Raw genomic sequence first — 27,272 nt, forward strand, 5'->3', positions numbered from 1 at the left:
TTTTTGTAAAATGATATTGCGCAAATGGTACTAAAGCAACATATCTGCAAACCATTAAACCAAGCTTAGTTGCTTCAAGGTGAATTGGTCAGACTGTAATCTCTAGGTTTTCTTTGATAAACCGATGAATCTCTCAAATACTGTCAAGAAAGAAATATTGCAAAATTGTTCTCATTACTGGACCATACAACGTTTGAGCTTTAAATTGGTCAAAAGTGACAGTAAAGACATTTGAAGAGTTCAGATGCAAAAGCCTCTAAGTGCCATCTGAAAATTTCTTCTAAAATGAGCATTTTTATCAGGCTCCTATATTTATGTTCAGCTATTTCACTTTTATTGCATAGAAGAACATATACATTACCATTAGTGTAAAATTGCGGAACCTAAACATAGGAGCCTGATAAAAATGCAAATTTTAGATTATAATTTCAGACAGTGCTTCAATTATAATGTTACACCATGTCTATTTAAAATAAATGCAGCTTGATTAAACTTTTTGTTAATCAAAGAAACCTGAAAAATTGATCATTTTAAACAGTATAGTTTCCAAACTATTTTATACCAACTATGCATCATAATTGTACAATATAATTTATTTTTATGTATTAAAGGGTGTCCGCGGGGTCTTAAACAATATTAAAAGTTGATAAATCCATTTCGAGAAAATTAAATCCCTTAAAAAGTATAAAAAATACCATGCCATTTTGCAAGGTATTCAATTTTGTGTCATCTTTTCATAATGTATATTTGTACAAATAGTGGGGTTCGGTGTAGTTTATTTATGGAGTCCTGTAAGATTGACGTGATCTGTTACGGTGCCCACTGACTGAATGCACTGCTACGTGTTAGCACAGGCTATGTTGATCCCGCTTTCACTGAATTTCTTACCATTACTGCATTCTCCCATGTGCTCCCATGATTTTTGTATCTGCTTCTGCAAACATTCTAATATTGTATGTAATTTTCGCATTCCGGCGCTTCTATCAATATGTGGGGTATTGAAATCCCTTTGAATTAGCGCTCACAGTCGCAGATCACTTTCGATTTTGCGATCGCGCGTGCACTGTGTGAAGGAAGTTCACGTGTTATCTTATGATAAAATATATTTGTCAGTGAGCTCGGGATCTGTTGAGGATCAAATCCTCCCAGATGTTGTTAGTTATCTCTCCTTACTTTTAACCCGTGTTCAGTCAAATCTGAGTCCTTCAGCTTGTGTTGGATGCAGGGTTGTTTTTTTTCCATGGAATTGCTGCTTTTAAATTGTTGCCATCGGTAACCTGATTTTCCCCAGTGGGTTACAGGGTTGAAATATTGCATAAATTACATTTTGTTGAAATGCTTGCAATGACACTTTTTGCTTTCTACCTGTAATAAAACTATGCTAAATGTATTGGGCCACACTAGTAGGAAGCATTTGAGCTGTGTTTATGATGAATATGCATAACAGTCACATGGAAATTACATTTTTATATTTGGGACATGGTAATAGCTCTACTTTTGGGCAGTTGTATTACTAAGGAGTTATGACAAAGTAAATCTGTTTAGTTGCGCTATTGTACAATTACTATATAGTAAATGTAAGTTAAAGTATAGCCAATGTAACTGTTTAAAACTTGTGGCAAGAAGATCTTAAAATGTATTGAAAGAGTCTTAAAAAAGGTCTTAAGAGGTGTTAAATTTAACTCTATGATTCCTGTATATACCCGGTATTGGGATTAAAACATTTTGAAATTTCATTTGAAGTAATTGAAGAGTTTTTCAATTTGAAGAGTTTTCCTTAATCAGTTGACCTAATATTAATATATATATATATATATATATATATATATATATATATATATATATATATAAACATGGCGGTATCAAATTTTCATGTTGCTTTACTTGCATTACTTTTTTCTTATTAACTTTTTTCTTATAACTAAAATAACTATGCAATAAAGCAATACAGAAAAATATATAATGTTAAAAGTTTTACACAGATTAAAGTGCAAAAGAACTATAAAAACTAATAGGTATCACTAAAATCTCATTATTTATCCTTAGTTAATGCATTAACATACACAATGAGACATTCTGTTACAGAAGTTATTAATCTTTGTTTAAAAAAAAACTCTTCATGTTAGCTCATTAAATGACAAAGTTGCCACTTTCGATTTTAACAACGTGTAATATATTGGAATACCTAATGAATGTTCAGAGGAATTTTTAATTGGCAGTATATATTAACTAATGAAGCCCTAATATAAAGTGTGAATGAACAATAAAGAATCAAAACACTTTAAAAAAATATATATACAGTATTTTGTAGTCCAGATTAAAATGTAAAAACAAAGTTTGAAAATAAATAGCCTATTAAGTGTAAATATTTATTTGGCTCTGTGATGAACAACACAGCAAATTCACAAATCTGAATGGCTATTTAAATAAGTTTTAGAAAGTAGAGCAGCTGCTTTATTTATGGGGTTTCCAGGGTAAGGGCTGCATTCTCTGCAGTTTAGCGCCATCTGCTGTCAGAGAGTGAATGTGCTTTCATTCAGTGTGTCTCTCACGTGTTCCTCCATGTGCTTCTCATGCGAGCTTGTTTACATCAGAGCGCACACGCATCTTTTAAAGGAAAATGCCACCGCTTTTCCATATTCCACTATGTTCTTCTCTCAACTTAGACGACTTTATATACCATACCTCTCTCATCTCATTGCATACACTCAATCACTGTAGCGTGCGGTGCCACTATGCTAGCATTTAGTTTAGCACCATTCATTCCTTAGGATCCAAACAGGGATGAATTTAGAAGCTACCAAACACTTCCATGTTTTCCCTATTTAAAAAAGGTTGAGTGCACGCACTGAGACTGGAGAGGTACGTATCAAATCGTCCAAGTTGAGGGAAGAACATGGTAGAATATGGAAAAACAGTGTCTTTTTCCTTTAAGCAGCATAGTCAGTGTTGTGCATTTTAAGCAGTTGAGGGGAAAAGTATTCTATAAATGCATTCCAAATTTGGAATAATTTGTAATATATAATTATCCACAGTATTTAAAAGTGCCTACGATATCATGCATTTTCATTACCATGATATAATATTGCATTACCGAATACCAGCACACACACACACACACACACACACACACATATATATATATATATATATATATGTGTATATATTAGTATCCTGATTAGCATCCTTATATCAGGTTAGTGATAAACCTCATACACTAGGTTCTTTAAATTTACTTTAAAACTCCACAAGCTCTTTCTTTTTAATTGATTAGTCTAGCTAGCGAGTGCCAACAGAACTCTCCACTGAAGTTCAGCCAGACTACTTTGCTAGCATTAATGGAAGCTTGCTAATAAAAGTTTAAGCGTCGCTGTTTTTGGCCAAGTGAGTGTTTCCATTGCTCTACGGTGATCCAAAGCACTGGGCTTGGAGAGCCACAGTGTGTTGCCTCAGAAACCTCCAGGCGATGGGTCAGCAGGACCTGTGGAATGCCCGGCTTGGGTTTCCGGCTATTGTGCTTGGCCAGCACACTGGAGGTGAATAGCCCGACATTCCTCTGATGCCCCTCCCCCCCACACACATGCTTGTGCCACACTCAAACTCTCAGTGATATGCTGGAGTGACATCCCCCAGAAAATAGGGATGAAGCGTGGAGGTCCAACAGCACACTGTCTTACTTGTGATTGTCCATTGACTAAAAGTTGAATTCCCTATTTGATTTTCCAGGCAGACTAAGCCTCTGACTTTTGCCGACTGTATTGGAGATGAGCTGCCTGTGGGATGGGAGGAGGCCTACGACCCCCAGATTGGAGCCTATTATGTCGACCACAATACCAGTAAGTTGAGCGAGATTCAGCCCACCTCGCGCATGCACAGGAGTATAGAGTGACTGATATGTGATTCTGTGGGTTTAAAAAGATTAAGTGTCATATTTAATTTGACACAAATGAAAACAAGGCTTTGAGAGACAAAACCGTGGCCTATAATCATGAAGCAACGCTAGAACAAATTTCTTTATAAATAATTTGTTACAAATGGACAATTTTTTTGCTTTTCTGACTATTTTAAATGAAACATTTGGACACACCTATCGAAGAGTAGTTTTGGTATTAATTATACACATTATAGAATTTATTAATATTGTGATTTAGTTTTTCAGTTTAAATTTTCGTTGAAGTTTTAATTATCTTATGTGATTTTGTTAAGATTTTTATCTTTTTTTAAAGTTTCTGTTTAGCTTTATATTAGTTTTAGTAATTTACCTCAATTTAAGTTTATTGTTTATTTCAGCTTTACTTAATTTATTGAAAATGATTTTTCATACATTTTCAGGATTCTTTGAGAAAAAGAAAGTAAAAAAAAAACAGCATTTTTTCAAACAGAAATCTTAGCAGCAAAAAACTGGTTTCAACAATAGCAATGATAAATGTTTCTTGAGCACCAAATCAGTATATTAGAATGATTTCTGAAGGATCATGTGACACTAAAAGCAGGAGCAATGATGCAGAAACTTCAGCTTTTCCATCACAGGAATAAATTACACAAAAATATAAAAATAAATAAATAAAACAAAACAGAAAACAATGCTTTCATTGCATTACTGTTGTTGTATTTTTAATCAAATAAATGTTGAGCATGAGAAACTTATTTTAAAAACATCACAAAGTTTTGAAAATTAGTGTATTTATTTATTATAACTTTGGACTAGTAGTTTATGTATTCCATTAATTTCTATTTTTTTTTTTTATCTCTCCTATCCACAGAGAGCACTCAGTTGGAGGATCCGCGGGCCCAGTGGCAGCGGGAGCAGGAGCTCATGTTGCGGGATTATCTGAATGTGATTCAGGAAGCTTTGAGCGCCCAAAAGGAGATCTACCAGGTCAAAGAACAGCGACTTCACTTGGCCCAGCAGGAATATCGGCAGCTAAATGATGCTTGGCGGGACAAATCATCCTCACAGACTAGCTGTAAGACTTGTGACTCAATACATGTATCTCTCACTTAAACATTGTTCTTATTTATGAGCTACTTGACACTGATTCTTGAGGCATGGGATAAAACAGGCTATAAAAATGTTGGTGTATTAAAGGTCCTATGAAATGAAAATTTCACTTTCTGAGGTTTTTTAACATTAATATGAGTTCCCCTAGCCTGTATATGGTCCCCAAGTTTCTAGAAATTTTAATCGGTGTAAATCGAGATTTTGCTATCTTTCTCTGCCTTTGAGAAAATGGAAGCTCAACCGGGCTGTTCTTGAATCTCCTCTTTGTGACGTTGTAAAGAGAAATGTTGCCTCCCCTTTCTCTGCTTTGCCCGCCCAAATATTTCCATATAATTCAGTCGCTATGTCAGCACAGGCATTACAAACAGACTTTTATGATATGGATTCAACAGCACCGCCACAAACAGTGTGTAACAGTGTTCATTAATGCCTGATCTGTGATCAGTGATTATTGATGTGTAGCTAGTTATTCAAGTTCACACAGACTTTGTTTCTAAATCGTTTAATGCTGTTTATGCATCAATGAATCAAGCCAGTGACTAAACGATCAACTTCACGTTGTTTCTCTTAGTAGCATGAAACAAATCTGATATTTAAAGCTGCGGTAGGTAACTTTTGATGCTCTAGCGGTTAATAAACAGAACTGCTTGCGTCTTGCGGAAGAACATCGTAGCCGGAACTACTTCTCTCTGTTTATGTCTATGAAGAATCACAAAGGTACTGGGTTACTCCGCCACGGTACCCCCCGAAGCAATCTAAAATAGTCCGAATATAAACACTTATTATAGGTGCACCCTAGTGATTCAGGAAAAAATATATTTTTACAAAAGTTACCTACTGCAGCTTTAAATTGTGATTTAACTACAGAGAGCGATCAAAGAACGCTCCCTTTTTTTCGGAGCTGTCACACATCGCGAGTATATCTGCACACTTGCCCAAACTGCAGTTACAATGAATGACGCTGTTATGCTGCACAACGGAGCTCTTACTGTATTCAGGTGGTGCATTCAAGTGTTTGCTGTTAGTTGTGGTGAAAGCATTTTATGAGAGAAAACGTGTTGCAATAATGACGAGATCACTGCATTCACGCGATAAACAGACTCTGTCTACTCAATGCTCATCACTGCAGCCTTTCATGTGATGGGAAAAGATCGAAAAAATAATTATATAATCAACAATTCCACGATTCGTTAATCTCGACAGCTGTAATAGTAAATATATATATTTGAGAGGGGTTCCACATGTAATACGCATTTCGTATGCAAAGATGTCAGCCAATCACAACAGTTGTCGTTTACTCGGAGTCTCACAGCAGACACGCCCCTTCAAACAGAGCATTTAAGCCAGAGGGCTAATATCAGGATATAAAAATGCTTTTTATTTCTAAATTTTAAATGTAAAAATCATACTAACAATATAAGTACACCTAAGGAAACATTAAAAAGCATATTATAAATAGTGCTTTCAAAATAAGTGCGTTAATTAATGCACTTAATGTTTTCAGGTTAATGGTGTTAAAAATATTTAACACATTTAACAGTTTCTGTTTCTTTTTCCTTGACAAGAATTGCATTTATTTAGATACAGAATGTCTTTGTGACCACTTCAAATGAGAGCATTTTCAGACACGCACTCCAACTTTGGCTCCACGCCAGGCATTAATATGCAATTAATCATGATTAATTACAGAAAAATGTGTGATTTGTTTATTTTTTTTATCAATTGAGAGACAGCACTAATGTTAACCTTTTATTTTATTTCAGTTTAATTTTTTATTTCATAGGTCCCCCCAGATAATACGCAACACATACAAGATAAATCAATAAGTCTGTTGGTTGTTTGTTTCTTGTAAGTAAAGGACCAATTAAAAACACTGTAAATATGTTTAGTCATTGTAGTAGTAATGACTGCCTGATTTTGCAAAAAGAGTTTTATGGCTGGTAAATTTGATCACGTCACCGGCCATTGGCAGGTGTGGCAGAAAGTTAGTTTTTGAGGGGGCTTCATTAGAACAACAGTGTACTGAGGTCAAATGAGATGTTTTCAGGCCATATGTCAGTAAAAAGAAAAAATTCCAGTCCTTTTAGCTGTTATATTGTGCTCGTAGTGCATGCACACACAAATATGATGGTGTGCACTGTAGCCTGTATCCTTTCGTATTAAATCATGAATGAAACTACGAGCATGAGTGACTTAAGCCCCTTTCATACTTAGATTCCGGAAAATACATGGGTAATGTGTCCCGGCAATTGTTCCCAGGTTTCTAGATTTTGTCCCTTTCACACTGCCAGTGATTTCGCTGAATATGTGTGTGCGTTCACACATAGCCCGTAAAGGTCCTGCAATTACATGTGACATCATGATGTGACGTACAATGTGCGAGTCGAAAACACTAGACGCGTTAACTTTCATTTAAGCTGGCGAACAATCTCATCTTCAGCGCGGATAATGAGGAGATAACTGAACTCTGCTTCATTACAGTTTGCACATATTTTTTCGGCGCAAATGTTGATCGGCCTTCAAAACACCCAGTAAAAGAGTCACATGATAACGTGCGTCATCACTACGACACGCCCTTTACGGCATTGGTTCTGGATTTTGTTCACACAGCGCTCGTTCCGGGACTGAACGCGGCAATGTTACTAGGTCCCCAACCCGGGATCGATCCTGGACTAAATTCCGATGCGTGTTTGCGTTCACACAGAAGGTGACCCGGCAATTTTCCAGAACCAACTTGCAGTGTGAAAGGGGCTATATTCACATCACGTTCAGCAGTGGAAGCTCTTAAAGTAATAGCAGCCAAATAAGCTAATAACCCAGCTGTTGTGATATCTTTTAATATAAGAGGAACTCAATAACTTTTGTAGCTTTAAGGATTCATATATATTTCATTTAGCATTTACTGTTTGATAACTTAATTTAATTTCTTTATATGCCCTACTTGCTGAAGTGCACAGGGAAATATACGATTTATTGTGATGGTTTTATGTAAAGATTGTTTTAAATTCACTTAAATTAGAAGTAGATTTTTTTTAAGTCTAATAAATGTTAAAATTGATAGCTCTCAATTATACTTAGTAAATGATGGCCTTATACAAATATAAAAAATATACTGTCTTTATGTTGGTTCTACGTTAATTTGAAGATTGAATATGAAATTATTAACATTTAAAACTTTAATGTTAGGGGGGATTAATCATGATTCATTTCAGAAAAAATGTGATTAGATTTGTTAATTTTTTTAAATCGATTGACAGCACTAATTATAAATGTAAAGAAATCTTAAGGACGTTTTCAAACTGATTTCAAACAATTGATTTATTCAAACAATTTTAACAATTTGTGAGATGGAGTCATGGTTGTGACACAGACAATATAACAATTGCTCAGGTGCAATATGGAAATGACTGACTTTAACATAATATATCATAAGTCTGCCTTATTTACCCCATCCCCCTTTAAATTAAAACCAAATCATCTGCAGAGATGGTGAGTGCTTCATGCTTAATTGATGGCATTTTGCAGTCCTGAATTCACTTTAAAATATTTGTTCAGCCCTAATGGCAATGACCTAACTCTTCAAACATATTTTGCAAACATTTTTTTTATTTGAATTAAAATTCTATTATAATGGATGTATATTTATGACACAGTCTGTAGCAGTATAATTAGTATACATCACTACAGAATTCCAGAGCTGTGCTGAATGGTTTTACAGATAAGATAAAGCCTTTGAACTCTTATCATTCCTACAGTAAATTCCAGATCCTCATCAAGCAGTAAATATGACCCTGAAATCCTCAAAGCGGAGATTGTTACATCAAAAAGCCGGGTAAGAAGCTCTTTCACCTAACATGAAGCCTTTGATTATTTGCTGTAAATGCTCTCCTGTTTATGTAAAACAAAAATTGGGTGTTATATTTGCGGCACGCTGTACTTCATGGATTTCGGATGTGATGATAAGAAGCGAGATTACGCCTAGTGCCAAATGTAAGATGTCTTGTAATTATGCGAGTGTCTCGTTCATTCACCTGCTCACTTTCTCTCTCTTGCTGTCTTTTGTTCAGGTAAATAAGCTGAAGAGAGATTTGGCCTGTATGAGGCAAGAACTCCTTTATAAGGAGCAAGGCTTTGAGACATTGAAAGAGTAAGTGTAACCTGACCTCACTGCATGATCATGTTGCAGACAACTGATTGCTTCCTTGTTTGAACTCATTCCAATCTAAAACCATCTTGTCTTCGTGCAAGACAAAAACATATCATCTTATCTCTTGGTATTTTATGAGCCCGTTGTCACTTTATTGTGATGGGGCAATTTCTCATTTGGTTTGTCTGTGGTTGTAAAAGTTGATATTTTTACTATTTTTCTGAACATTATACACCTCAGTGTGAAGCTAATCATATTTCATTTTATTTTATATCATGGTTGATAGATTGTCTAACAGCTAGTCGATTAGTCCAGTGATTATAAATTGGTGATTGTTAAATTTGTTTCTTTAAAGGCCCTGTTTACACTAGTGCATTTTAATTTTAACTGGAAAACAATTCTATTGACAGCATGGAAAAAACAATACTATAATGCAAATAACAAAATGTCTTCTTTCTATATATTTGGTTATGGCAAAGACTGTCCATTTTGTAAAACTATGTTGGCTCTAATCTCATATTTTGACTTTTGTGACAGTTTTGCCATAATGACATTTACTCATAACTGCACATTAGCAAATTTTCAGTTACATTTTCACAGCAAGAAACAAACAAACCTATTTGCCTTAACAGTTAGCAGTGTAGCTATGTACAAAGCAGAGTTTGCATAAAGATCACTTTCAAAGCAAGCTGCTTTCTGCTGGTCAGTTTTCAGCATGACCAACTTGAAACGGAATCTCGGAATCTTCATTCGGAAATCATTCACCTCTCACAAAATTCCTGATTGCATGGATTCCAATTGAAATGACTGGATATCTGGATACCGGAATGGGTGAATGTGAAACTGGAATCCAGAAAAAATAACCTAAACAAACATGTCAAACTTCAATTATAGTCCAGTCTGTTACTGAATCACTAGTAGACCCTTCTGCCCACCCCTGCTTCATACCAGGATCTTAAAAATATTCAGTCCTTTTTTTTCCCACCTGTAATTGCTCAAGATATTTTTCCCGCAGGGCTGTTTTAGGAAGCCGTTGACTTAAAGCTTTGGATTGGGCTCTTTTTGTATGTGAAAGGGCGTTGAGATGCTGGGCTGATTCCTGTTGACAGCCTCCCTTTCGTTCTCTTGCTCAGAGGAATGTGGACTAACCTGTTGGTCAGGTCTGCACATGACTTACCGATGATTCGCTTTACATGTCCCCTTCGGGTAAACAGAGCCACCCCCCCCCCCCATTTTCTTGCCTCTAGTGAAGCTTGTCATTCCAGGAAATTTCAAACAACGCATTCATCATGCCTCGCTCAGGTGACTGGGTGGGTTAGCAAACATTTTGCACAGAGTGAATCCTTGTATTATTTTACTGTTCTTGATGACTCATATTACTACTATGGTGGATTGGTAGTAGCCATAGCTATTTGCTCTGGTTGTCAGTTGGCTTCAAATATGGGGAAGCATTTTTGGAAAGTTCTCAAACAGAGATACTTTGCTAGTCATGCATGCGATTAACAGCCAGTTTCAGCAGGAGTATGTTAGTAGTCTGATTTGTTTTTGTGAATTTATTAATTCGTATGGTTCGTTTTAATGAACTGATTCTAGGGGGGGAACAAATAATCTAAATAAAACTGGAATTACGATTACGGCTTAGTGATTATGATATTGAAAAAGGCTGCGATTTTAATTAAATATATGCACTGGGTGTTTCACAGAGTAAAACCCAGGAGCATTGTGGATCCTTTTCACTGTGGCACAAGTCCCCTGTAAAGAATCACTGTGCCCAAGTAAAATATTATTGGTACATTTTTGTATGTCAATGAAAATTATTATGTATACTGACCTGAGAATTACTTTTTCTTATAACATTTCAACAATCAATCATGTGTTTTTTTCAGCTGTTCAGAGCTAATGATCTCAGATTTTCTAAACGGTCAAACAGGTTTGCAAAAAGGACTGAAATTGTTGGACATTCAGTTTGTTTAATTAATTTCAATAAAATAAAAATAGTAATGTAGTATTTTAAGTGCTTAATTCTTTATTTTACAATGAAATAACTGTTTTATGTTTTTATTTAGTAGTAGTTATCGTCATTTTATTTTACAATACAAAAAAAATTGTGTGTAAAGAAGTGTAAAAAATAAGAATTTAGGGTTTTCTGAGAGTGATGTGAATGATTCAACTGAATCATAAAAAAAACCCCCAAAGAACCCCCAAACAATTGGGTTAAATCACAATTATTGTAAATTGACCCTTTTTGTTTTACTTTCATCAGAATTGATCACAAAGTGACCAGTGCCTCACATGGCTACAAACTGCAGGAAGCCCAGGCCATCCTGAAGGAAGTGAAGACCATTAAAGATGCCATCAGCTCTGGGGAGAAGGAGAAACAGGAGCTCATGCAGGTAAAAATGAAGATCGATCGCTTTGAACCTTAATTCGGTTTTCAGTAAATTCTATGAGCAATGACACCCTGAATGAAGCGTTCAAACATCGCCTAGCTCACAAAAGGTCAAAAAGTTACACCTTGACAATGTTCTGGCAACACAGTCCTTCATTCTTTCAACATTCAGACATTGTGGAGAAATGTCTGTCTCAGTTCCAGGTGTACATATAAGCGTAGACAGGCCAGTGATACTCTATAATGGTAAGTACACACTAGAGAAGTAGGCAAACAATCTATCCAAATAAAAAGCGCAGTGAAGTGCTCTACTCGCTGCATAATTATAGCCAATTTGATTGTCATAATACGATAATTTGTTTAAGCAGATAGGAGTGGTCGGGTAAGGTGGGGCTTTTCGCTGAAGACAACAATCACAAACACATACTTTTACCAACATTATTTGTCTTTTACTCCAAAAATTTGACATAATACAGTTGTGTACTCAAACTTTAAGACATAGTGCTTTTGTTGTTGATATGTTGGGGGGGTAATATTACTATTTTTTACTGTATTTTTAATCCGATAAATACACTTGTTGAGCATTCGAAACATAAAAAAAAATCTTACTGACCAAAACTTTTTGCACGTAATGTACATACTGTACACATGTACTACCGTACTGTCTTTATCTGTAAACTTTCTTGAAAAATCATGAATTTTTATAAAAAATGTATCCTTGAGAAGTATAAGAGGATAGTATGCAACTCGATCCAAAATGTACACCACACTATGTGTTTCAGTATTGAAACTGATAAAAACATGAGCGAGTTTATTTGGTTATAATAATAATTCATATAATTTGACAGTGGGTGAATGTGAGGATCAGTTTGTTTGATCCGAGTGTTTGCACTAGCATCGTGGAGTGTATAGTTTCCTTGTTTGCATAATGTTTTGTTAACCTACTGCTCTTGAATGTAGGCCTAAAGAAAATATTTGGTTATGTACTCTTTGCATCCTTACCTTAATGTACAAATCAGGTTGTACTGGAGGCTTAAATTTCGTCAAGTTTGCTTGTGTGTTGTTTATGTAATTGGACTCATTACTTGTAGTAACTCATGTTGTTCCAACCCCGTAAGACCTCAGTTCATCTTCAGAGCATAGTTTAAGATATTTTAGTTTTAGTCCGAGAGCTCTCAGTCCCTCCATTGAAACTTTGTGTAAGGTCTACTGTCCATGTCCAGAAAGGTAAGAAAAACATACTCTTCCAGGTCTGTTGTGAGCCCGTTCACAACACTGCAGTAACGCTGATTACATATGACACTGCTGACGTGTTATCTTTGTTATTGGGCGCACTCACAAGAGACCCGGAAGAGAAGACGATGCTGAATAAAGTCGTAATTTTTGGAACAAATTGTATTTTCGATGCTGTAACAAATTCTAACTGACCCTCTGATGTCACATGGACTACTTTGATGATGTTTTTCTTACCTTTCTGGACATGGACAGTATACCATACACACAGTTTCAGTGGAGAGACAGAAAGCTCTCAGACTAAATCTAAAATTTACAGAGGAACAGAGGTCTTACGGGTTTGGAATGACATGAGAGTCATTAATGATATAATTTGAATTTTTCGGTGAACTAACCCTTTAATTCAATGAAGCCAGCGAAGACAAAGTTTTTTTGCCTCCTTTGGGCCTCCCGGTTTGAGGCCCCATCAAAATTTAATTTAACAGAGTCCCTGGTTTTTTATATATATAATTGTGAACACATCCAGAAGTTTGGGGTCAGGTTTGTAATGTATTTGAAAAAAGTTTCATTTGCTCGCCAATACTACATTTCTTTGAAAAAAAAAAGGTAAAACAGTAATATTATGAAATATTATTAGTAGACCCTTTTCAGAAGACTGTTCAACGGTCGTCAGCTTTGTAAATCTTCAAAAGTTAGTTTTATACTTTTATAGTTTGATTTGTTAAAAACATCTATGTACATTTATAACACTATACTTTGTAATTTGTTACAAAGGTTATATAATACAAAAAAACGAGTTAAAGGTACAATTTATAAGATTTTTGCTGTAAAATATGCAAAAACCACTAGGCTAGGGTCACATATTTTGTCCAGCTAAATACTAACAATAGCTGTAATGTTTCCAACTACTTGTAAATCATGATAAAATTCCCATTCTAAACCGTGACAAGGGGCAGTGCAGTCGCCTGTCAAGTTACCCTTTGTTACCGCATTTACTGATATAGAAACCACATGACAACAGTGTCGTGGACAAATGTGGAAGTAGCTTCGTGACAAACTTCAACTAGAAAGAGATGCCGATCTCGCTTGTGTTTTACTCGATAGGTGAGTTGTTTTGATTCGTATCTTTACAGAAAATGTATGCTATTATTACAATTAACAAGATTAGTATTATGGGGTGCCAAACGCGGGGCATCGAGTCTCTAGACCTGTGCGAGGACGCGTCTGATCCATAGTCTGATCGCGTCTTTGCATTGACTTTGTATGTAATCTACTCGTGCAAATTGTTGAACTCACGTTAAATCCATGATTTATTTTTCCGTCTGATTGATGACCGTCAGTGGATGGGTAAAAGACAACAAATCCCATCATTCCACGCTCCTCCATAGCGTCATCAAACCACGCGATTGTTATTGTTTTGGTAGTGCGCCCTCTCGTGGCAGGTCCTACAACCTGTACCTTTAATACTATTGCGATGTTTTCTAATGCAGCATCTACGGAAGGAACAGTAAATTTGACATGGTTCTCTCTTCTGACTGCCGTTATAGGTCTCTCTCAATTTTTTTTCATTTTTTTTGAAAGTTGTGAAAACACTATCGTGGAGATTTTCTTTTGCTGTTATAGCTTTTATATTAAATTAAATTGTTTGATTGCAATCTGAATTTTCAGTAGTTATGCATTAGTCATTCATTAGTCATTTGATGCTCATTTCTTATCAGTGTTGAAAACAATGCTGCTTAATATTTTTGTAGAAACCTATAAAATTATTAAATTATAATTTTTTTGTGGCAATAAAAGTATTAATAATAATAAAAAAAAAATCTAACTTTCTGACCCCAAAATTCTGAATGGTATGGTATGTTTGGCAGATGGAGTATGTAGATGTCCCAAATGTCACTGTAGTGTTTAAGCTTTCAGAGAGCAGCTTTTCTGTTCTCAGTGAGCCTAAGCTGACCTCATTTTTCATTGGGTATTTTGCCTTCTTGGTTTTCCTTTTGTTTGTCGTCTTTTATTTATTTATTTGTTTATTTCCAACTTTTTCCTCACACTGTTCCACGAGCATATGGAGAGGCAGGCGGTGCTAAATAATGCATGCCCCCCGCTGCAGCTGGCAGACTTCTTCAATCATGCGTGTGCTTGCCTGTTACATGCGCACTCCTAGCTTTGTGTTGCTTTCTTGCAAATCAACTCTCGTACCTGTAGTCTCACTGCCTCTCGTTGCTCATCACTTAATAATCACACAGGTAACTTCAGTTCTAACACAGAAGTGTCAGATGACTGAATTATGCTTAAGCCCCTGTCAGCTGTTGTCATCTCAGAAATGTTTTGAATGTGCTGTCTGCAAACAATATCTATGAGTGAACAGAAAATAGAGGTCAAAGATTTTCGGACCTCACCTAAGGGTGAACTGACCTCACTTAAAGGTTGAACAAAAAGGGCAATATCTGACATCTGATTATGGTATTTCTTTTAGAAACTGGCTGTGCTGAAGGATGGTTTCCAGTTAGATTATGGCTCTCAGTCTGACCTGTGGGCCAGCAGTCCGTCCTTGGCCAACTCAAACCTCTCTCTGCCTCGCCTCTACTCAGACGCCGAGTCTCAAACAGATGTACCTGCTGAGGTGAGAGACAGCCTTCAGTGCTGGGTTTTACATGGATGTAAATGATGAATGACTGTGGTCTCTTTTAGTGGTTTCAAAAAGTGCAAGTCATTTGTTGGGTAAAATGTCTTTTATATAATTTCTTTTAACTTTTTTAAAAACTTTTATTTTTTATTTTTTAGTTTGCATCAAACTCAAATAAACTGGCGGAGAAGGTACGACTGAGTCTGAAATATGAGGAGGCTAAAAGAAGGTATGTGATTTTCTTCTGAATTTCCTACTAAATTATTAGTATTTAACTTGTGGTCAATCTAGTTTTTCAATCAGTGATGCCAGTATTTGCAGAACAGAAGGACCGATGGTCGATATAATGTGTGTGTGTTTGTGTGCGTGTGTGTGTGTGTGTGTGTGTGTGGTGGGGGGGGGGTATTTATATGACCAAGAGGTTTGTAATCTGAGATCCAAAATGTAATTTAAACCTGGAAATAATCTGGACATAAGAAAATATATATGAATAAAACATTTGAGTTTTGCACAATATTTGAGTTTCTTATCAAATAAGCAAGAGGGCAACATTCCAAATTCTAAGTAAGTTTCTCATGCTCACCAAGGCTGCATTTGTTTAATCAGAAATAAAGTATAAACAGTAAAATAGTGAAAAGTTACTTGTAATATCTGTTTTGTATATTAATATATTCTGAAATGTAGTTTATTGCTAGCAGAATTTCCAACAGCCATTACTTAAGCCTTCAGTGTTACTTGATCCTTCAGAAATCATTCTAATATGCTGATTTGGTGCTCAAGAAACTTGAACTTTCTCTTCATCATTATAAAAAAAAAACACAACTATGATGGTTTCCACAAAAATTCTAAGCAGCCAAAACGGGTTTCGGCATTCATTGGTAATAATGACAAACAAAAATTTAGCAGTATTCAGAAGATTTTAATTTATATTATATACAGTGCTGTTTTACTGTATATGAAATAAGGCACAATGTATTAATTTTGCTGCCATCAGGATTGCAAATATTGAGGTCCAGATTGCCAAGCTGGATAGCGAGGCATGGCCAGGCCTTCTGGACCCTGAGAGAGATCGTCTGATCCTCATCAACGAGAAGGAAGAGCTGCTAAAGGAACTGCAGTATGTGACGCCGTGTAAGCGCGCACCCAGCGAGGCAGAGAAGATCGAGTCTGAAAAGAAACGACTCGAGAAGGACCTGCAAGCTGCACGGGACAACCAGAGCAAAGCACTGACCGAGAGGTAAAATGGATAACCGGGCCAGCAGAGTTCAATGTATTTGGTTCTGGTAGTAGCTATTAGTTTTTTGTTCAGTCATGCGATGGAACCATATACTGTATTTTTCGGACTATAAGTCGCACCTGAGTATAAGTCGCATCAGTCCAAAAATACGTCATGACGAGGAAAAAAACATATATAAGTCGCACTGGACTATAACTCGCATTTATTTATAACTAAGAGTTCACATTTCCGTCTCTAGCGCCCTCTCGCGATTGGAGACAGTAATGTTTTCTATTGGTTCATTTCTCTCGGTTCATTTCGAATTAATTTTGATAAATAAGTCGCACCTGACTATAAGTCGCAGGACCAGCCAAACTATGAAAAAAAGTGTGACTTATAGTCCGGAAAATACGGTAATCAGAATGGGATGTTCTTACAGGTCTTTATAATTTTCCTAAGATCTTAGAATAAATGGAAAAAAAGAAAATGTATTTCTTTAAAGTATCAAAGTTTAAGCTATAAATAAATAAACAAACGGACAAAAAAGCATTGATTCAGCCATTGCAAATAATTGTACAAATCATGGGGGATTCTTGTAAATTTATTAGCTAGAAATTGTGTGAACGAGGATCGCCCGTGGCAGAATTTGATGCTACATTCTTTTGGTTTTGATCTTTTGATCTTTAACCACTAGGCTAAACCATCCACCGAATATGCTACAGAAATTATCTAAAGGTAATATACTAAAGGTCTGCCCTAAAGTGTTTTCCCTTTCCTTGACAGCACGTTTACCCGAAGCTTAGATATCTGTTTCTAATTATTGTGGAAACACAACAGGGCTCTCATCTGTGATGCTACAGCTGTGCTCTCAGTAAAATCTAATAAATAATAATTAATCAAGCCCAACTTTGAAAGCCTCTTTCAGAACTTAAAATTTTTTCACGAAAAGCTTAGTGTGCAGAGACCACACTCGCAAAGATATTTTGCATTATGCAAAACAAGCAGCACAGCAGTCACTGTGTCCCTCATTTACTTTACTGCAGGCCCCATCCATTATAACTGCACTATTTGGTTTTGTAAATCTACAGCTAAAATGGCAGAAGTTGAATGTCATGTATGCAAATGATTCATAATCGTCTACTAGTTTACCGCTTGTGGTTTGCAGCGAGTTTTGTACTCTTAGAAGAGGCACCTGTGTTTTGAGATCAGGTCGCCTAGGTAAGAGAACCAATTAGGATCTTTTTTTTTTTTTTTTTTCATGACTCACTATCTTTCATTCTCTCTCTTTCTGTTGGTGTTTTTCCTCACTTGTTCTCTCTCAGTTATTTGAACAGGGTCCTTGTTCTCTACTCTAGATACTGTATCCTCGTTTAGCTTGGCGTTCAGCACTCTTCCTGTAACCTGAGCGGCACAAACGCTGGATCTAGGTTGTACACAATGGGTGCCTTCTTCAGCGCTGTCGTTTAATAACAAACCAACATCATTTTATTAGACCCTAGGAAGACTGTAGAAGCATTGTATTATAATATTCAGTTATTTAATACATATTATTTAATATAAAAAAAGACATGTTGATGGTCAAAAGAGCTCTCTTCAATATTGTCATACCATAGTTTTCAAATCATTGTCCATGTGAAAACTGTTAACTGCCTGAAAACTTAGTGGCCACTTCTTCTTAAAAACACACTTGGTCTGTTCCAGTTCCTAATCCCAGTAATGAGCCGTTGTCACAAAGATCTATCTGTTGGTTTCAGGTTAAAGCTGCACTATAGAAGAAGCAAACTAGTGAAGGAGCTGGAGGAGATGGTGAGGTTGGCGTCTTCCCTTGATACCCAGCTGAAAAGGTATTCTCCAACTCTGACATTTAAACAAAATATTCAATACAAGTGACACTCATAATATTGACTACATCTTTAATTTTTCTGTCTTTTGGCTAATCGTGATGTGCCGATGTTAATTATTCAATGCGATAAACTGGCAAATACATTCATATTAATGCCACTATCGTCAATAAACAATAAACAGCTGTAATAAAAATGTAATATAAATGATTTTTTCTGTACTGTTGTCTAAATAAAAATGCAACATAAAAAAAGTAAAATATTTTTTTTTTAACGCTTAAGCCAAATTGGACATTATAGTTTTATAATGATGTAATATTTATAATATTATAGAATAATTAAATTAACTCATTTTAAACCTACTTTTGTTTATCTTTGAAACAAAAATATATTTTTATTATTGTAACATATTTTTAATATTCTTACTTCTCGACCAGATACAAAAAAAAAGAAAAGAAAGACAACAGGACAAAATCCATTAAATGTTCATGCAACCAAAATGTTCAGGCTTCAAAGACAAAAACAATTTACTTGTAAATGTAAGTAATTTATTGTGCAAGTTTGAATATCAGCACAAAAGGGAAGCATTATGTCTTAAGAACGTTTCATCACTATGTATGATGTAATGACTTTGCAATAAGAATGCTCAAACTTGTCTAAAGAATCAGAGTTCTGAAGTTTTAAGACGATGCAATCGAATGCACTTGGTAACTTAGTAACAATAGCTTTGCATTTAATTTTTATTTTGACTAATGCCTAATTCGTTTTTAGCATCTCGTTAGGGCACATCAAAGGCATGTTGCATAGAGGAACAGTCCCTTGTGTGTCTAATGAGCCTACCATGCCTTAATTAGCATGTTTGCTTAAAAGCAGAATGCATTTGATGTTAGAACTTGAAATAGGGTTGAATGAGACTATATGAGGGGAGAAAGAAGCATGAACCGGAGCTGCTTTCTGAATAAATTCCCTGTTCTCCTTCTGTCCTCTCCCGCTGTCTCTTTCCATTGACGTCAAAATTCCAGTCTGTCAGCCAGCACGCTGTCATGTTCCTCAGGCAGCAGCCGTGGATCGTTGACTTCCAGCCGAGGATCCCTGGCCACCTCCAGCATGGGCTCCACTTCCTCTCTCAGCTTCACAGACATCTACCTGGAGCAGCCCGAACTGGGTGACCCTGACTTCCAGAACAAACTGGACTCTATATTACAGGAGGGAAGCACCTCTGGCTACAGGCCCTCCAGCTCCATCACCACCATCCATGAGAACGAGGTCTCGTCCTCCTCCAGGCAAATCGGCAGTGGGCCGGGGGTGGGCCAGAGAACCCAAGTACTGCGGCTGTCAGAGACACCTCGCTCCATGAACTCCCTGTCCCCACGTTCCTCGCTGTCTTCCCTTTCTCCTCCTTGCTCACCCCTTGTTACCGATGCTTGCTTCATGTCGGGAGAGGCCTTCTCAGGTCCTGCCTCACAGTTGGATCTAGATCTGCAAACCAGGCTGATGGAACTACGGTTAGAAGAGGACCACCAACAGGGTGCAGTAGAGTCTTTGAAAGGTACATGGCTCTTTACATGAGCAAAACTGCTTTATAGGTGAACTCATTAGGCATTTACATGGACATTTGTATTACTGATAGATGCCATGGTTAAGGTTATTGTTTATAGGTAAGTTAACTAAAGGATTAATCGACTGATCAATAAATAATCTACAGATAAATCATAAAAATAATTAGCTAAACTGAATATACTTGGGAAAAAAACAATAGATTAACATGAATATTGCATTATGTTTTTGAATGGAGCACTAAAAGATTAATAACATAAGTTACTGCTGTTATTTATTGGTAAACTAACTAGACGATTATTTGACTAAGAAAAGTAAATGCATGTCAATAAATGTGTTACTTTTTTTGAAAATGGTATAAAAAAACAAAAAAACAAATGAAACCAAAATGAATAAAAAGAGTACATTTCCAGAAAGATATTTTCTTGCCTATTCCTTGGTAACTTTATTGGTCATTCACAATCCAGAATTCCATCTGAAACTAGAGAAACCCTCTGAATGTCTAGTACGATAGGGTAGATTTACAGCTCGCTTCCAACTAGCCCAGCAGGTGAACTCAATCGAGATCAGGAACCTAACACCCATCCAGAGTGACGTGGTGTCACATTTGTACTCACCCCTTTTCTGTGCCTGCAGATGCTGTTACGCAAACAAGGATGTCAGGGCCGGGATCTAAGAAGGCAGGAGTAACGTCAGCAGTGTCTGACGAATCAGTAGCAGGTGATAGCGGGGTATACGAGCCCTCAGAGAAAAGGTAGGCTTCTAGAGTTTTGTTATCAGCTCGTTTTATCACAGACCCTGATTCGGATAGTAAAATGGTGCTGTTCATTCCTACAGGTCGGGGCTTCCTGTCGAGCAACAGCTGGGTTATGATGACGGGAGCTCAGCAAGCAGTGCTCAGATCAAACTCGGCCTGAAGTATGAAGCGAAAGACAAGAGGTTCTCCGTGTTCGTAATGCAGCTCTCCAACTATAGTGCACTCTCCCTGCCAGCCAACCAGAACATGTGAGGAGTGCGCTCTCTCAGCCAGCTTCATTTAAAGTTGATGGAGACATTAATTTTAATCAGCAGGATGTAATTTTGATGAAGCGTCTCTGCTAGGGAAATGGGCTGGCTTTTACAAATGGAATTAACCCATTCAGTTGTTGGGAAATATAAAATGTAATATAAAATGGAGAAATCGATTCACAGATGCTATGTGATTCTTCTTTCATCTTCGGAACACAAATTAAGATATTTTTGATGAATTAAGAGAGCTCTCTGACCCTTCCATAGACAGCAAGGATCCTAACACAATCAAGGCTCAGATACATCGTAAGGACATCGTCAGAACAATCCATGTGACCATATCAGTGGTTCAACCATTATTTTGCAAAGCTACGAGAATACTTTTTGGGTGCAAAGAAAACAAAAATAACAACTTTATTCAACAGTTAATCTCCTCCGCATCACCCTTGGTGCCATTTTGGAGAGTATCACATACATAAACAATGTATGCCAATCAGTGTATGCAGATATGTTGTTTACGTTTAGATCAAAGTGTAAATATTGTATCTGCTGATACAGAATAGCATACGTTGTTTACGTATGTGAGACTCTCCAAAATGGAGCTATAGCGTGATGCAGAGGAGACGAATTGTTGAATAAATTTGATATTTTTGTTTTCTTTGTGCACAATAAGTATTATTGTAGCTTTCATGAAATTACGGTTGAACCACTGATGTCAAATAGATTATTTTGACGATGTCCTTACTACATTTCTGAGCCTTGATCGTGTTAGGATTCTAGCAGTCTGTGGGAGGGTCAGAGAGCTCTTGGAATTCATCCAAAACATCTTCATTTTTGTTCCGAAGATGAGCAAGTCTTACAGGTTTGGAACGATGTTAGGATGAGTAATTAATGAACGAATTTTCATTTTTGGGGGAACTATCCCTTTGATGATTCCGGTGTACAGACCTGACAGACATTTTATTATGGCTTTTATGGGTTATATTTACAATTTTGCAACTATAATACCTCTGTACTTTTGCTGAAAAATGGAGATGTCTTGAGAATTATTTTGAAATTGAATCTCAACATTTCATTTAATCATTTGATTCCTAAGCCCAAGGTTGTTTTTTTTCCCCTTACCCATTTTTTGTAGTTAAAGGGTTACTCCTCAACACAATTTTGTCATTAATCACCCCCATGTCGTTCCAAACCCGTAAAAGCTTTGTTCATCTTCGGAACACAAATAAAGATATTTTGGATGAAAACCGGGAGGCTTGTGACTGCCTAGTAAGTTACACTGTCAATGTCCAGAAAAGTATGAAAGACATCTTCAGATTAGTCCATCTGCTATCAGTGGTTCAACTGTAACGTTATGAAGCGACAAGAATACTTTTTGTATGCGAAGAAAAACTAAATTAACAACTTTATTCAACAATTCGCTGTTTTCATTCTAATCAAAGTCTAAATGTATGCAGGAAACGTATCCTTGTGGCGCGGCTGACACAGAAGAGAGTACTCTGTCTGCGTTCTGCGAATATTCTCCAAAACTGATGCAGAAAGACACAGAGGAGATAAATAGTTGAATAAAGTCATCATTTTTGTTTTCTTCGCGTACAAAAAGTATTCTCGTCGCTTCATAACGTTAAAGTTAAACCACTGATGGCAGATGGACTATTCTGATGATGCTTTTCATAATTTTCTGGACCTTGACAGTGTAATTTACTCGGCAGTCTGGTCAGTCTCAAGTAGGGTTGAGAACCGAGAACCGGTTCTTATTCAGAACAGATTCGGTGTTCTGACGATTCAACGTTTCCCGTAAAGTATGTCCCAACCCAGAACTCTTCCTCTTTAATTACTGAGCAAATTGTTTCCAATGACGTGTACGGACTGTACACACACTTGTGCCTTTGATAACTGTGCACTTAGTTTTGTCTGACTATACATGTATCAACAGCGGGCATCTCCTGCCTCCACTAAATTACATTATATTTGTCCCATATTGTCATTAATATACATACTGACTTCAACTTGGGCCACTAAATAAATAGACTGTTATTGTTATTTAAGTATGAGGGATAGATTATTTAGTGTACAGGTCATTTCAAGAGTGATAAACAAAGTGATAGAAAATATTTATTTTCATGCATTTTAAATGTTTAAAAATGTGGAAACCACTTATTGCATCACACCATCTCCTGACTGCATTATTATTTGTAAAATAGGAGCTTTATGGAGTGTGTGTATACATTGGTTATAAGTATAACAGTTTATATTTCATTAATTTAGAGAAATTAATAAGTGTCTTAGCCCCTCAGGCACTATTTGGCCAACCAGCTTATTCCTGCTTGAAAAGCTAAATGTTATTGATAGTGTAAAAAATATCAGCTTTGAAGCACATGCTGATTGATGGACTAGCATTAATCAACATTACTTACTACATTCCAGAAACACTACATTCAATGAAGATAAAATAGAAAAAATATAATGATAGTTCGTTAAAATTTTTATACTTTAATATATGTTGAATTTTGACATTGCCAACCTTTAAATTAATTTGACAGTAAATAATAAACAGTGTTGAGCATTGAGCAGTTGAGTATTGAGTATCCACGACTTGCCCTGTGCCCATCTCTCATACAAAAGCCAACTCTGATTGGAGTTTCTGTTGGATTTGCTCTATTGCAGATATGTCCGTGTGGTGGTACTGCCGTGCTCAGAGCCCGTTCGTTGCCTGTTCCGCACCCACGGGGCTCAGTCGCAGGATACCTTAGAGTTTAAGGAAGCGTTTAGCCTGCAGATGTCTTCCACTGCTCTCAGACAGAAGACTCTACGCATTGATGTCTGTAGCACCAGTAAAGCTGGTCGAGAGGATTGTCTAGTGAGTGATGATGCCTAAAAACAGTCATATAATGGTATGTGAATATAGGCCTGGGTTATTCAGTTCTCGTCTTTTTTCTCTTGAAAGGCTGGTGCTCAGATTAGTTTGGCTGATGAAGAGTATTCGGAGGAGTGGTGCACCAAGTGGTACAACCTCCTCAACTGCACATACGTGCCAGAAATGGATGGAAAGCACAAGGAAAGAGAGGTCTCTGTTCAGCAGGAGCTGGTAAAAAGAACACACGTGCACACACACACACAAACAATCCTCAACTTATTTTACCTCGTCACAGCCAAATGCCTTTTTAATATTTCTTGGAATCAGTTTTGCCAAACTGCTAAGCTTATTGAGGAACAAGGAGCCTTCATTAATTTTATAATTGTTTCTTTCATCATTCAGATGAAGAAATGGATTCTTTCTTGCTCAAATGGTCCTTTCTGGTCTCTAAAACTGTTGATGATCAAATGACATAGAATTAGTTGCTCCGCTTTTTATCAGCTGCTTCGAATTTACAAACAGCCTGTTCCGTTAAGATGGATTAAGGAAATGTATTTGCATTTTACTGTTCGTGTGTTACTTCTCAAAATTAATATTTTGTTTAATTTGAATTGTTGGATACAATGGAAAAGGTCAATACCTCCGAGTTGGGACTGACCGAACTCACCATTTTAACATATATTTGAATACATTGCATTCTAATGCTTTTAAAACAAAAAAAATGGGACATAAATTTGTACCCTATTAGAGTGCTCTTTAAAAAAGTCAGTCTTATCAGATGCAGTTTTTCCAAAAGAACTTAGTTCTAGTAAAAATGTCAGAAATGCCAAAATATAGTATTTTTTTGTTTAGTTTTGTTTTAAATAAATGATCCTCATCTCTTTATTTGTTTGTAGGCTCCCAGCACCTCAGAGGGCACTGTTGCACGCCTTGAGAACGCTCCTCTGGAGGACTGGTATGTTACCGGCCACAACTTGTATAATAAGCTTTTTATCCTATTTAGCACAGCTGTCAACTTAACAGTATGTCACGGTGACTCTGGGTTTCATATCACATCCAGTACCCTACCCAGCATCCACACCAACAATCAACAAGCTCTTAGGATCTCCTATTCCATCTCTTACTTTTCAAAACTCTTTTTATCCTATTAATTGACCTCCTTTCTGCTGTCTCCTGGGAATTCATCACAGCGTGATGGCTCCCTTTTCCTGATGTTTGATCTGCTCTGCCAAAATTACATTAGTAACGTAAACAGGATGAACAACTAATCCAAGTGCAGTGCGTGAGCATTACTGAGCAGCATTCTTCTCTCATGCCATGTTCTGGACTCTTTTGAGGTTGCTTCTCGGTAAATTAGCTCACTGTGTCACAAGCTGATTGGCTATCGGGCAGTCTCATGATTATAACCAAAACTGCAGTATAAGACCTGATTGTTTCAGACGATGATTCAAAAACAACCACCTGTCATAGAACTTAAAAACAAAAACAGGAATGTGGCATGGCTGCATTTTTCAAGAGCATTTCCACCCTTACTCACACTTGCTTCTGAAAGGTTGCAGACTAGATAGGTAAAAGTGTTGCTCTTTTAGGAACATTACGGTTTGAATCAACCATGTCGATGCAATAACTTTCGGTTTAATTTGGAGCACTGTGACTTTCAGTACCGATTTTCTCAATAATGTCAAACATATATTAATTCATGTTTCTGTATTACTTAATTCAATTTTGAGCCACAATAACCCTGGTGTCAAATGGTATATGTTATATAATAGCCCCGCAGAGGCTTTGGAGGGTGACGTGTTTGTGGATGAAGAAGGTAGTGATGGTGAGGAGAACGAGGAGTTCTACCCCGATGACTGCCAATGGGAGCAGGAGGAAGAGCCAGTTAAACCTGGACCAACAGCAGTCGCAACGGAAAAGGTGACATTGATGATTCATTTACATAAAACTGTGTCATTGATTCATGCAAGTTTTGTGTACCTTTTCAGTGAAAACATCCTCACTTTGTCTTATTAGGTGAATAAACAGACAAGTGTGGACGGTCTCCCGCAGTCTGCTTCGGTCGTTCGGCCCAAGGAGCGCCGGCGACATGATGTCCATCAGCAAAACCCTTTTATGCGAGGAAACACCATCATCCGGTCCAAGACATTTTCCCCCGGACCTCAGAGCCAGTATATCTGCAGGGTAAGAACACACATACACGCACAAAAATATATGTACGTACTGATAGTGGTATTTTTTATCAATTCCCACAATCATCACATCATCAGATCAACCGCAGCGACAGTGACAGCTCCACCCTGTCTAAGAAATCTCCCTTCGTCCGGAACGCCTCAGAGAGACGCAGTGTTCGAATGAAGAAGGTAACATAAAAAAAAATTGACATTGACATCTACTCATTTGGGAAACAAATTGTACTATTTAAAATTTGCAATGAATTGCCATGCAAATATAAACCTTTATTTGTTCAGTTTGGTGTCTGATAGTCCTTTAATAGTTTAAAAAATGCTTTACATTCAGATTGATCCTTCATGGCCTCTGCTAATCTTATGTAAACCCATTCTAAAGAAAACTGCAACTCGATAAACATGCTTCAACCATCCACGAAAAAAAATATTTGGGGGCTCAAAACTTGGGAGTGTCTGGGACCCCAAGCATAAAACCTGTGTAGTTAATCTCAACTCCCAAGTCAGGGTTAGAATCAAATACCACCCAGGGATCCACTGAATTCTTCTTAGGAAACTGAATGCATTTCACCAACCCTAAAGCCAAACATTTTTCTTAGAAAGGGGAGTTAAAGCTTTATAGCAGAAGCTTAATATTTAATGCCTACATTTCTGTAGTGACCTAAGGTCAATGTTAATGAAGCACAGTCTCAGCGTGAGGAAATGGGTTTGCTGAGCACCTTTACAGGCCCTTAAATAGTCTAGAAAGGTCAGGTTTGCTCTCACTGTGCCTTAGGAGACACATTACTTTGAGACTACGAAAGAAACTAAGATGTTGAAAGTTTGCATTGATTTGCTTAATGAGGACAGTACAGAGCGCTTCAGTGATTTATAGTACAGGCTTTAAAGTCTCCTTAGTTATTTAAAAATGAAAATCACAAGTCCCAGTCTACAATGGTAGGGTTAACGGTGTTAATCAAATGGCTGTTGTTGCAAAGCAGTTTAAGATTTGTGATGAATGATACTGAAGAGTTTTAATCGGTGTTACTCTCAAAAAGTAATTAATTACTATTACTAATTACATAAACAATATTGTATTTAAATTACTTCACTAATTACTCTGTCTGAAAAGTAACTTAATTGTTCAAATCGCTAATTAGGGTACATCTTAAAATCCCTATAAACCTTAATAGAAATTAAAATCTTTATTCTTTCAATTTGAGTCGAACATAGA

The 27,272-nt window shown here is 36.7% G+C and overlaps 1 protein-coding gene across 1 annotated transcript in view; it reads left to right on the forward strand.

The window, feature by feature from the left end:
- wwc1 (WW and C2 domain containing 1) overlaps positions 1-27,272 on the forward strand; it is a 39,773-nt gene that overhangs the window by 6,376 nt on the left and 6,125 nt on the right. Inside the window, exons 2-19 of the mRNA XM_026195708.1 lie at positions 3,727-3,836; positions 4,764-4,967; positions 8,758-8,834; positions 9,070-9,149; positions 11,413-11,542; positions 15,245-15,391; positions 15,553-15,623; positions 16,389-16,631; positions 18,365-18,454; positions 19,474-20,000; positions 20,645-20,762; positions 20,846-21,013; positions 23,684-23,876; positions 23,964-24,104; positions 24,770-24,828; positions 25,646-25,793; positions 25,890-26,057; positions 26,144-26,236. Coding sequence (XP_026051493.1) covers positions 3,727-3,836; positions 4,764-4,967; positions 8,758-8,834; positions 9,070-9,149; positions 11,413-11,542; positions 15,245-15,391; positions 15,553-15,623; positions 16,389-16,631; positions 18,365-18,454; positions 19,474-20,000; positions 20,645-20,762; positions 20,846-21,013; positions 23,684-23,876; positions 23,964-24,104; positions 24,770-24,828; positions 25,646-25,793; positions 25,890-26,057; positions 26,144-26,236 — 2,767 coding nt within the window. The remainder of the gene's footprint in view (positions 1-3,726; positions 3,837-4,763; positions 4,968-8,757; positions 8,835-9,069; positions 9,150-11,412; positions 11,543-15,244; positions 15,392-15,552; positions 15,624-16,388; positions 16,632-18,364; positions 18,455-19,473; positions 20,001-20,644; positions 20,763-20,845; positions 21,014-23,683; positions 23,877-23,963; positions 24,105-24,769; positions 24,829-25,645; positions 25,794-25,889; positions 26,058-26,143; positions 26,237-27,272) is intronic.

The sequence above is a fragment of the Carassius auratus genome, chromosome 21, assembly GCF_003368295.1.
Source record: "Carassius auratus strain Wakin chromosome 21, ASM336829v1, whole genome shotgun sequence".
Classification (NCBI taxonomy): Eukaryota; Metazoa; Chordata; class Actinopteri; order Cypriniformes; family Cyprinidae; genus Carassius; species Carassius auratus.